The sequence below is a fragment of the Callorhinchus milii genome, unplaced genomic scaffold (assembly GCF_018977255.1).
Source record: "Callorhinchus milii isolate IMCB2004 unplaced genomic scaffold, IMCB_Cmil_1.0 Scaffold7, whole genome shotgun sequence".
In the NCBI taxonomy this organism is placed as follows: Eukaryota; Metazoa; Chordata; class Chondrichthyes; order Chimaeriformes; family Callorhinchidae; genus Callorhinchus; species Callorhinchus milii.
In genome coordinates this window covers 20,092,707-20,105,299 of record NW_024704748.1, presented here as the reverse complement: position 1 = coordinate 20,105,299, position 12,593 = coordinate 20,092,707, and the positions used below count along the sequence as shown (strand labels likewise).

Genomic DNA, 12,593 nt, shown 5'->3' with positions numbered 1-12,593 from the left:
AAATGTATTACCTTTGATTTGATTCTTTGTCGAAGCAATGATACAGTCCAAAGTCAACCTAAATGCTTTCTTGAAGCGTTGAGGCAGCAATGTCAGGTATGGAAGATCAAGTTCTTCAGGGCGAACTGGAGCAAAACATCTGCACTCTGAAACTGCTCTGGGCTAACAGTAATTTGTGACTGATAGCAGACAAGGAAATAATCTATTAAGTAGGATTTGTGTGGGTTTGAGTAGAGGCTTAATTCCTTCTCCATAAGTTGGAGAGACCACCACTGGGCCCAAGATACAGCTGCGTTTGCAGATTATTTTGTCTGTCTGAACTCCTAAGGGTTAGCCTAGAACATGTAGCGTTGGACTTTCGTCACTTAAAAAAATGGTAACCTAGAAGTTGGTAGTCAAGTGCATCCTTGGAATAGGGGAGTGACAGCAATTTCATCAATTACCTGAACAGTACAAAAGAACTAAGGAGTAAGAGGTCGTGCCCAACTAACCGGATAGAGCAAAAAGGTCAAACAGAGGATATATGTTTGACTAAGCTTTATGACAAAGAACAGTCAATCACCTTAAATTCACCCACGACTGATGGGTCTTCATCATCCTCCTGCTTTCCTCTGAACAGTTGAAAAGTGTTGCAGAAATCGGTCAATCCTTTAAATTCAGGAACATTCTCCAGTTCTTTATCATACACCTATTGGAGAGATGTTAAAATGTGATCAAGACAAAGAAACATATGCAACAGCTAGATAAGGTATTTCAGCTAGTCACCGACTAGCCAACTTCACTTTTTGTCTAGAAGGCAAAAGTCATCTTATCTAGATGCAGTTTGGCATGAGGCTGTTTATTGGTAACAGTGAGGGCCAGGTGTAATCTGAAAATATCCAGGCAATGTCAGTTTTAAAAAATCATTTCTCTTAATTGCGTTGGCAGTTACATGTCTACAGGCAATATGAAAAGTTTAACTTTCTAGTTTTCAAGTGAAGACAAATACGGAATCCAATTTGAATGGAAAAGTAGCAACAGAAGAACCTGGGTGATAGCATCCTGATATTCTCCAGTTCTATCAAGTAGATATTTAACCAATTATTTCTTGAAATCATGAATAAATAAAAGTAGTTTTTTGTTGGGAGTCTTGTATATATAATATATATATAAATAATATATATATAATATATACAGTTCCCTGTGAGGTTTTCTTTATTAAATAATAGATATCCTCTAGTGCCCCAGGTCAAATATTTCATCAAACTAATTCAGCATTTTAACAGGAGAGTCAGCAACTTCAGGAAAAAACCGAAAAGAAACGTACTACAAAAATATACTCAATCGAATGAATCAAGAATTTTAAGCAAGTTGCCATCAGTTTTTCAATGCAGACAATAGAATTAACCATTGGTTGACCCAATTATTCAAAGATGATCCAGGTTCACTCAAAATTGCATGAATCAAATCAAACTCCATAAATCATATCACATGCAAATCTGAACTAAAAATAGTTGGACTCGTAACCAAAATTAGTTTTCTCAGAATGAACTGGAATAGTTTTACATAAGCAGCAAGTGAATCCTGAAGTTGAACTTTCCAGGTTGATTCAGTTTTCATTTAAACTGCAAGTGGTCCATCTACAGAGCACTAGAAGAACTGCACCATCTGGTTTCCACAAAAAGATGGCAAAAGAGGTTCAACTTTGGCAAAGTTTAATTCAAAAGGAGTTTTAAAAGAGGTTGCTCGACAATTGAGCGGCTTCGATAATGCATATGCTAAAAACTTCATTAAAATGTCTCAATAATTACTGTCCAGAACAGAAAGTTATATGTAAATTGAATCTTGACCGTAGTGAAAATAAATTCAATTTTCTCTCTTTCCATTGCATTTGGGTTGCAACCCTTTAATTCTCTGAACTACCTGCCACAAATAATGTGTTTGCATGCAGGATAACATTTTGAATCAATATAAGAGTGTTACAATAAAGGCAACACACAAAAAATGAGATTGTTGCTATTGCACCAGGCACCTGAGAAGGTTTTGCACAGTTTTGATTCACGTATTGAAATAGATAGGCATAAAAGTAAAATGCATCAAATAAAAAAAAGGAATAGAATCTGGAGTACAAGAGTTTAAAAAAACAAACAGTAAAATGCTAACACTACCTTCAGAGTATCATAGCCTTTCTGAAGATAACCGCCACATCGGTCCAGTTCCCCTATGGAGGCGTAAAACTTGCTCCACCAGTCAATTGATTCATCCTGCTAAATAGAACATTCACAACCTCTTTAAGTATAATGTAGTCATGTACAGTATTCACCTATGGGACAGACAACTCAAACTTAGGGAAGCTTATAGACATGAATCAAATCAAACTCCATAAATCGTATGGATTTATGAGACTCAGTGAAGTGAGGTTGCAATAATCACAATTTAATCCTAGGAATTGCAGTGAGACTACAATAAATAGTTCCTTGAAAATCTGACCGAGGACTGGGTTGAAGGCTTAAAAGGTGGAAGTATCAACTTATCCATTAGGACTATATTTGCCATCTGCTACATCTACAACATTAATCTGCAAAGCTAACCTTAAACAGCACTCCTCTAAGTATTTATGATATTCAGGGTTATTAGATTTAAAGATAGATATATTGAAGGACTCAACTGGGCATTTGACCTGGTTGACTAGATTGATTACTGTGTTGCAAATCTAAAGTTAATCTTGCAAAGTTAATAATTCAAATCTTAAATATTCATAATTTCACAATAAGCAATGCCAGTTAGGTGAACATTGAACAAGAGCATGACTGAGCCTGTTATTTAGCGATATTGAACACCACTTGATGTGACAAATTGTGAACCCTAGTGTCCTTCAATGAAAAGTATTTTGTCCTCCTTGCATAGTTCTCGCTAGCACCCATGTGCTCCTGCCTCAAAGTCATCAAGTTCCCTGGTTGCTCACTCAGTCTGAACCAGACACTGCCTCTTTGACATTCTGCTTGATCCCAAGTGAAATTTCAAACCCCATCTCTAGTTTGTTGGCTAGACCTCCGTCCACTTCCAAAACATTACTGGTTTCCAGCCTTACCCAACCAACTACTGCTACAACTCAGTCATGCTTCATTTACTTCAAGGTTAGATTTTCAATACTCTTCATCAGTCTCCTTAATGCCATTCTCCAGAAGCCTCTACTGATCCAGAACTCGGCAGCCTGAAATCTCATCCCTGAGATGTTTCTAGGTCTATATGATACTACTATGGATGCCTCAGTTAAGATTTTGCTCACCCCAATCCCAAAATATCAGCTTTACACCTATAAAATACCAACTCCAGACTGTGACTCAATGGAGTCATCCTTGATAGAGTCCTGTAGCTCAGTGATTAAAGCACTCGCTTTGCAAGCGAGAGACCTGAGTTCAATTCCAGGCAGGGCGAAACCTTGGGTAAGTTTCCTTACTCCACACACCTAATAATAATCCCTCCAAAACCCAAAACAATAATAAATTGGTCATTTTCAATCCCTGACTGTTTGTGGGACATTGCTGTGCACAATTGGCTGCCGCGTTCGCCCACAAATATACAGTCAATTCACTTTACAGTGTGTTCTGTGAAGCGCTTTGGGACGTCCTCCCGACGTGAAAAGCGCTATATCAAATGCAAGGATTATTATTATTATTGATAGTGATAGATGTTGTCTCCAGTTGCATTTTGGATTGAAATAAAACCCATAATTCTAATTAAGTTACTTACCTTTGCAGCCTGTTGACATCGTGATATTGTTTCAAAGTGGGGTCAATAAAAGGAAAAGAAAAGTTGAGAAAACGTCAGTGACTAGAACAGTAAAATGCCCCTGGAAAAATTGGAAGAATGCACCATTTCCAGGCAAGATTAAAATGGACATTTTAGTTTTCAGCAGGAAGAGATTTTTCAGTGCTGTGATTTCTCCCTACCCCACCCACCATACCCACTGAGAAGAGTGTTCAAACAAGTTTTATTTATTACATACCTCTTCAGGATGCTGGCTGGGCTGAAAGCATTATTTACCCTCATGCGGGCAACACGTAAGATTCAAAAAATTGTAATGGGTTTGCTTCAGAAATTTTGTTTCCACTACATGTACGTTTTTTTAAAATTGATTTTTATGAAGGTATGTAATGAATAATTAATGTTAGTACCAGAATTATTTAATTCCAAAGGAAATCCTCTTTATTTTAAAACAAATGCAGCTTTATATAATGATCATGCAATGTGTACTTTAAAGCTGCTGACAGGGAATGAAACCAAAATTATCATCCAATTTATGACAAATTATGACTATGAAAATTCAAGTTTCAAATTTCCTCTGTGTCTTTAGAAACACTCGCTTCCTATCAGCCTACACAGTCTTGACTGAAAGACTTTTTTTTTAAATCCATACAGCATTATTAACAGCATGCAAAGGCTCAATGGTTCACCCTGCATAGAAACAGTTTCATACTACATACCTGTGAAGACCGATAGGCAGCCATTCTTGCAGATTCATTCATATCAACGACCCAGTCTTTGATTTATTTAGTAAGAAAAGATAAGGAATTTGTTAACAATGCTGTATAGTTTAAAGATGATCCTTGTTGGACCTTATTTTCCAAAAAAATTAAAATGTAATCTGTGTAGACCAGGAGAGGAGATAATGTCTAATTGGAATTTGAGATTGTGTTATTAGATGAGGTTTGGGTTTAGGTGAGGTTAAAGAGTAACAGACTATGACTGCTTTGCTTGCATATAAATATTGAATCTTAAAAAAGTCTTACCATTGCAATCTGTATGCTAAATCTTGCCAACAGCTAGCTTTCCTTGAAGTTCCCTTAGCAGCCAAACACTCTTAAGCATGTTAATTTGCAACTTACATGATGAATTAAAAAGGATTACTTTAATAGCCTTCATGTATATAGTGCCTTTCACATTGGGAGAACGTCTCGAAGCACTTCACAAAGGTGACTAGGGGCCCGAGTTTGGGTGTGGGTGGGGAAAAGAGAGAAGACGTGACCAAAAGTGCAGTTGAAAAGATGGCTCTTAAAGGTGGAGAGGGAGGGGGCAAGGTGGAGATGGACTCCAAGATGAAGTTCCAGAGAGGGGACAGATTGGCTGAAAACCTGCCTACTATTGATGGTGGACCATCAATAGTAGGATTGCAGAGATAGGTTGGGGCAAGGCTAGAGCAGATGGTGTAAATTGATGGTGTAAAGGGGGGAAATTGAAAGTGAGGACGAGGATCCTGAATTTGAATTTGATCTGCTGGGGGATATAATGTTAGAAATGTCTCAGGTTAGCTGCCTGAAAAATTGCACCAAAGGGTTTTAGAGTGTAGGCAAAGATCAGTTTTCATTTTTAAAAGATGAAATCCTGTTTGCCATTGCCCCCTCCACCCACCCCTAGAAGCCTTAAAGAGATTAAATCAGTACAAAATAAGGGACAGGAGAAAGCAATAAGTGTCCATAACAAAACAAAGTGCTGGGATTGTATTTAGGGTTCAAGTTCAAAGCCAGAAAGAGTCACCTGGAATTACAGTGCAAGGCATTTAGAGTCAGTCTTGCCGAGCATTCAATTACACCCACTGAAATGCACCCACCAAAAAAAAGTTATTCTACCATTGGTCTGCATGGATCTTCCCCAGCTATTTGCAAAAACTTCCAAAGAAACAAAACTAGTCCCAATTGCAGTTTAAGTCAATCCAACTGTTGTACAAAAAAAATGCAATTTAAGAAGTGGTTTCTACCTAGGTCAGTTAGAGAACTGAAATTGGAAAACAGATGCAGCTGGGCACTAAATGAAGCTATTCAGGGATATTAATATCCAGGAAAGAGTGCTAGCTGTTGGCAGGGAGCATGTTTGCAGAAATACTGGAAGCAGCAGATATAGTAGTTACTCCTACAATTTCACACAAAGTGATGGAAAAAATTTGAGTTTTCAGACTTTTAACCAGTGTTATCTTTTCTATATATTCACTTCACATACATACATGCAGAGTCGATGGAGTAGCCATTTTGATGACTGCTTTGGTCATACTGTCTACAAACTGAAAGTTAGAAGGTATTGCATGAGTTCCATCACTGGTAGCTTTGAAGAGTCACATTCCTCATCCAAGCCATTCAAATTCTAGCTAGACTGAAAACTTTAAAATGTAGATTACATTGTGATGATCTTTGCTTTCACATAACAGGTTTAGTAAGCTGCCTGTATTGGCAGGATATACACTGGATGGTCATTAAATACATTATGCAATCAAAGTATACTGAAACAAAGCAAACGAAGCTCAGGCTAGAACCTACATTAATCTGGATCCATACAATAACAAATTGCATTATATAGTGCCTTTCATATCAGGAGGATGTTTCAAGGTGCTGGACAGTCAAGGGTTTGCACCCGAGCTGTGGGCTGGAATCAAGAGGGTTGAAGGGCAAGGGGGTGGTGGGAAGATAAGAGGAAGGTCTTGAAAAGGGCCTTGAAGGAGGCGAGTGGGAATGGCGAAGGGGCTCCGGAGGAGTTCCAGAGGGTGTTTGCAAAACGGCTAAAAGCCCAACCTCTGATAGTGGGATGTGGAGCAGGCCAGTACCTGCTGAGCGGAGGGAGTGGACAGGGTTTTAGGAGATCACAGCGGTACAGTGGAGCAAGACCATGGAGGGCTTTAAAGCTGAGGACAAGGATTTTAAACTCAGAAGGGGAGTCAGTGAAGCCGGGCGAGGATGGGGTGATCGGATCATCTGTTTAACCAAATCACATCCTGCCACTTCCCATTATTTTTAATACATAGTCATTACACCATCTGCTCTATTCAAATAAAGCAGTTTTTAATCCTCAGCAAATCAGCTCAGAAAATATTGAGGTTCTCTCTTTTACAGTTTTAGAAAATGGACAGTATTTTAAAACCAACACTACCATGGGGAGAAAACTTGTGGTAAGTGATTTGACATTTGTCACATACCAAATGCAAATTCTTCCCAATCCTATATCTCTTTAGGTTCTGTGATTATAATGGAATACGTTACCTGAGTTTCCAGGAGAGGTTTTTGGTCATCCATATCAATCACACATTCGTGGGCAGTTGAAAGTAAAGAAGCTGCAAGAAATTAAGCAACTGTTATGAAGGCTTTACCTCCAGTACCCTGAACTTGTAGGACCAAATTCATTATGTGCAATGAACATGAGAGGACGCTGGCCTGACCAATAACTATGAAGAGTGATGAAACTATTTAACAAATGAGTTTGCTTAAGAGCAGATTTTAGTCTATCTTTGATAACCTGGCCTTGGTAGCACTTTCGTCAGAGTCAAAAGATTGTGGGTTAAAGTCCCTGGTTAAGATTTTGAACTTACTGGCGAGGCTGACATTGCCTGGGGGGCTGGGGGAGTGCTGCATTGTTGGTGATGCCATTCTTTGGATGGGATATTAAAAGGAGGGCCCCTTCTGCCCATTCAGGTAGGCACTAAAGATCCCATGGCACTTTTCCAAAAGAGCATGGAGTTTCTTCCAGTGTCCTTGCCAACAATCCCCTAGATACATTTGGTTATTTACTTCATGGCCGTTTGTGGGACATTACTGCATACAAATTGGCTACACATTCACCTAAAAATAGTCACTACACTTTACAGTATAAGCCTACAAAGTGCTCAAAGATGTTTTAATGACATAAGGTGCATTATCAAATGTAATGATTTTAAATAATTTTGAATCATGAGCCTTAAGCCTTTGAGGAATAGTGTACAATACCTTTTGATTGGGTTCCAACAGTTTCTTTTTGAGCAAATGGATCACTCCGATATTTTTGCAGCGAATAAATTGTGCACTGCCCCACCACTGGTTTACGTCCAAACGGTCTGTGGTCAATGACCTTTATGATAATTGGAGGTGCGTACATTTCTTCTTTTGGCAGAAGCTAGAAACATACAGAAATCATGGGGTTAAGTGCTATCAGGTTACTTTATCTGGTTCTCCACTCGGAGACTTAGTTCATTTACTCCTCGAGTGAATTTCATTTTTTGCAACCCATTTCCACTCTCTGCAGAGAGCAGACCAATGATGACAACAACACATTACATTTGCTTTCTCAAAGTGTGTATGAACAAATTGTATCAGTGCAGTGCTCAAATATTTCAGAAACTTTTTAAACATGTGAAATTCCATTAATTTTAAATTGCTGAGAGTGACAACCACAAAATAATTGAGAATACAAATATGAGATTATCACTGTACAATTCTAAAAATTCCTAACTAAAAATAGCCCAAACAAGCCTATCTAGTGATCGATACTGGGATATGTCCATTTCTTACGGCTCAATTCTACACTGTTATACTTATTCATCGGGTATTTAAAAATAAAATGGGAACAAATTAACAGATTGCTGTATCCTTTCAAAGCCATATTCTTGTAATCAACACATACCACTTTCATGAAGAGAACGGAGCAAGGGAAGTTTGGATTTTTCTTAAGGTTCTTGATCACAGCAGATTCGACACATTCACCACCACACTCCACAATGAGACTTGGGGAAGAAACTGAGGCCAGCTGGTAACTCTTCATGTTTCGTAAACCCCATGTCAGAATCTGGGAGAAAGGAGCACATTCTTTAAATATAAATAATCTGCACTACAGCTAGAGAGAGAGAGAGAGAAATACGATTTTCAATAATACTACATTAGGAAATCAAAATAAACTGCTCAGAGAAGTTAGCATAGACCTGGAAAAGATAATACAAATTACTCATTCTGTTCACCTCAGTGATCAAATGTCATCACCAAGCAAAGGTGCCAGGAAAAAAATCAGCCTTACCTCCACTCCAGTGAGCTGCACAACAGGTCTGATGCCATGTGGCACCATGTATAAACTAGCACCTCTAACAGGTGGAAGAATTGGCAAATTAGACCCATCAGGCTGTTGGAAACAAAAATATGTTTTTAAAAAACACACAAAAGCTGCCATTATTATAAACATTGCTGTTGTAACTCATTTTATCTTTTAAATGAAATCACAATTTCTAGCTCACTAACACGTGTCCATCATGTTTGACTACTGGGGAAAAACAATGGCACAAATTTATTTCACTAAACAAAAGGCTTTAAAATATTACCTTATCTTTCAACATTAGTTCAGCAGAAACCAGGAGTTCCCCAATATTCTTGCCTCCAGTCTTGATTGGGTACCAGAGAAGTTTGGGTGTTTCATCAACATTTGGGTTCAGCTTCACCATTGGAGGACAGACACATCTGCCCAAGAACTCATCTTTTCCCTGTCCAAAATAAAAACAAGTTCCAAGTTAATAAATCCAAAGGGTACAAGTATGCAAATTAAAGCTTAATTAAACCACATAAAACTTACAACTTGATCTTCGTCGAATATTTCAATAATCACATTTGGTGGATTTCTAACTAAATCTTGAGGGTCTCCATATATATCAATATCATTGAAAATAAGGGACTGGTCCCAAGTTGGGTTCAAGGTGGATTTGAGAACCTCAGTTGACTTGCTTTGGTGAAGAAATGAAACATGAGCATATGGATCTGCAAAAGAAAAATACCTAATCAAGTGGCAGCAAGTTTTAATGTGTGTAAAAAAAAAAGGCAGCATGAAAAAACTCACAAGGTGTGGAAAGGGTGAGGGAAAACCAATCCATTATTTTATTCCTTATTGCCAGAACAAATAGTGTAACTCACATAATCATCATCATATAGGGAATCTGGTCTAAAAGCTAAATGGATTAATTTAATTTCTCACAATCAAATGTACATTTGTTCCTGTAGGCTGGATTAAAGACAATTTTGTTAGTCGATTGGTGGATTGCTTTCTAGGGATAATATTTCCTTTAAAATAAAAGTGTAATAATTTGGTCACTCAAGCCACGATCGTTTGTGGCACATTGCTGTGCGCAATTGGCTGCTGTGCTTCACCCGCAAAATGTACACTTTACAGTATAATCTGTGAAGCGTTTTGAGATGTCTCAATTATGTGATAAGGCACTATATCAAATGCAAAGATTATTATTAGGCACTCAAATAATTTTACTGGTTTATAGGACTATCACTCTCAAACATCAGGCTCTCCCTCCACTTTTTAAAAACAATTTTCCAGGTTTGTTTGTACCTTATCTAGGATCATATTCAAAATCAGTGTTATGACATAATATTGAATTGTGAAATATTTAAGGAGGTGTCCAGTGAAATGCAATCAATTCCATTAGATACTTTCAGAAACATTTTAAATCTAGAACGCCAAAGAGGACTGGAATGGTGGCAATGTAATGCTAGACATAAGAATGGTCATAAGGATGCCCAGGAACTATTCACCAATAAGTCCCAACATCTGTAGTGGCTAAAATATTAAACGAAAATAATAAAGAATGCATCAAGTGACAGAATTTCAGTTTTACAAGGTTATGAAAGATTTGTTATATCCCAGCCCCCAGTCCTCCCCTCCTGCTTCATGTGAATGAGCTCACAATTCGTGGGATTACAGGTGGAATGGTCTTCATGGCCTGAACTTACTTCAGTCTATTATCAGGTAATTATTCCAACAGTTTCAGGAAGACAAAAAAAGCTTCTGCCCCAAGATGCGCAATTTTACTTTCTGTTTTCCATTAGTCAGTCCTTATTCCAGCAATAGCGTTTTTACTTTGAATAGGTTCATAGCAAAGATTCTCACCCTCTATTAGCACACGGATACTAATATTTATACTGGGAATTTGTATTTTTTTAATATAAAGTTCAAGACATCATTGTCTGAATTTCCCATCTTACAAGACTTTTGTTCTCATTTTAGGAATGCACGAGATTAACAATAATCAAGATATATGCTAGAATTTTCCAGGTACAGGAAGTCAGAATTTACTAGTATTTATTTCAGAGAAATTTAAATAAATATACACATATTGATTAGTATAAAGAGTGCAATCTTTTTGTAACACTTTATGAATACAATCATTTTAATGAACACTTTGGATAATCTTTAATAGCAACATAAAACTACCAATGTAATATTTCACTGCAAATGATTAATTCTCCAAATAATTTTTTTTTAAAAATATGGTCACTCAATCCATGAGAGTTTGTGGAACACTGCAACTGGCTGCCATTTCACCCACAGTCACTACACCGTCACTACACTTTACAGTATATTCTGTGAAGCGCTTTGAGACGTCTCAATGATGAGGCGCTATATCGAATGCAAGGATTATTATTATTCTTCAATAATTTGTTTAGGAACAGGAACAAAATTTTAAAATATTCTGCCAGCAACTACAATACTTCTTTCTAGTCACTTGAAAACAATAATGCTCCATGATCCATCTCAGAACTACTTAGCCCACACTAATGACCCTATAATATTGGTCATTGGATTTTATATTGCATTGTTATCAAGATTGGAAAATCTCCAGTAGCTTCAAATTCACACGTATTTTGCCATTGCAGCTGGTAAGCGCACATGCAGTAACTGATTAAGACTACATTTGCCCTGATTTAATGCGTCTTCACCTGTCACTGCACACGCACTTACCATCGAAGGTTGGAATCTCACTGACTTGTAGGAAATTATAATAAGACGTCTCAAAGCGCTTCACAGAATCTACTGTAAAGTGAATTGACTGTATATTTCCTTGACGAAACGCAGCAATCAATTGTGCACAGCAAACAGTTGTGGATTGAGTGACCAAAATATTATTTATTTATTTTTTGAAGGAATTATTACCCCCAGAAAAGCGATCCGCAGGTCGACTAACAACTGGGTTCCTACTTACTGCTAGGTAAACAGAGGTGTGTAAGGAAACTTGCCCAACGTTTCGCCCTGCCCAGGAATGAAATCTAAGTCCTCTCATTTGCGAGGCGAGAGCTCTAACCACAAGGCTACAGGACTTCTGCACATTCGTCAACAGATAAAGATGTTTCCTGTGATTCAATGCAACCAGCCAGCAAGTGTGCCATGTTTCGACAGGCAAGCATGTAATTTCCCATAATTCGAGGTCCGCAGTAAGTGCAGAAGTAATAGAGGGTAGAGGGGGTGGCGTTATGAGTTAAGAGGTGAATAATATGAGTAATGCAAATATATCTATGTGGTTTTGATAGGAAACTGAATGGGATTCCAGTAAATGTATGACTTAGGCATTTATATGATTTATAAAGATAAGACTTGAGGTTTACTATACAATTGTTCATAGTCAATTCTGACTAATTCTCCCTGCACTCTTTTCTCAAACACTTTGCATAGCTCACATCAGGAAACGTACAACCAACTATTCGCTGTTAACCGCCAATATTTACTATCACATACTTAAGGCACTGAGTTCACAAAAGAGAAACACACACATAAATAACTTTGCCCATCTACTTCAATACAGACTAGCTGCAGCCCAATAAATACTTAAACTTCATATGAAGCAATCAAGAAGAAACTAAGCTAGGTGGTATTTATGGGTAGCTGTACATCCACTAAATTGTGGAAACCTTTGAGGTCGGTAGCTTTGACAGACCTTAAGTTGCCTTTATCCGTTTAGAAGGAACTCCTGAAGAACATTGCTATTTCCTTTACAATGTCAAGCCCAGTTCCAAAAGCTACTATTTAGGTCACCTTCAGGTCAGCTTTCAATA

At 37.7% G+C, this 12,593-nt stretch overlaps 1 protein-coding gene across 2 annotated transcripts in view; it reads right to left on the bottom strand.

Annotated features, from left to right (window-relative positions):
• LOC103180644 (myoferlin) overlaps window positions 1–12,593 on the bottom strand; it is a 107,849-nt gene that overhangs the window by 51,743 nt on the left and 43,513 nt on the right. Inside the window, exons 33-42 of one of the 2 annotated variants that reach the window (XM_042337102.1) lie at window positions 9,334–9,515; window positions 9,086–9,244; window positions 8,788–8,889; window positions 8,401–8,562; window positions 7,728–7,893; window positions 7,008–7,078; window positions 5,981–6,037; window positions 3,733–3,741; window positions 2,148–2,246; window positions 563–688 (exon numbers count right to left, since the gene is read on the bottom strand). In XM_042337102.1, the coding sequence (XP_042193036.1) occupies window positions 563–688; window positions 2,148–2,246; window positions 3,733–3,741; window positions 5,981–6,037; window positions 7,008–7,078; window positions 7,728–7,893; window positions 8,401–8,562; window positions 8,788–8,889; window positions 9,086–9,244; window positions 9,334–9,515 (1,133 nt within the window). The remainder of the gene's footprint in view (window positions 1–562; window positions 689–2,147; window positions 2,247–3,732; window positions 3,742–5,980; window positions 6,038–7,007; window positions 7,079–7,727; window positions 7,894–8,400; window positions 8,563–8,787; window positions 8,890–9,085; window positions 9,245–9,333; window positions 9,516–12,593) is intronic. The other variant, XM_007896627.2, reaches the window with a different exon arrangement.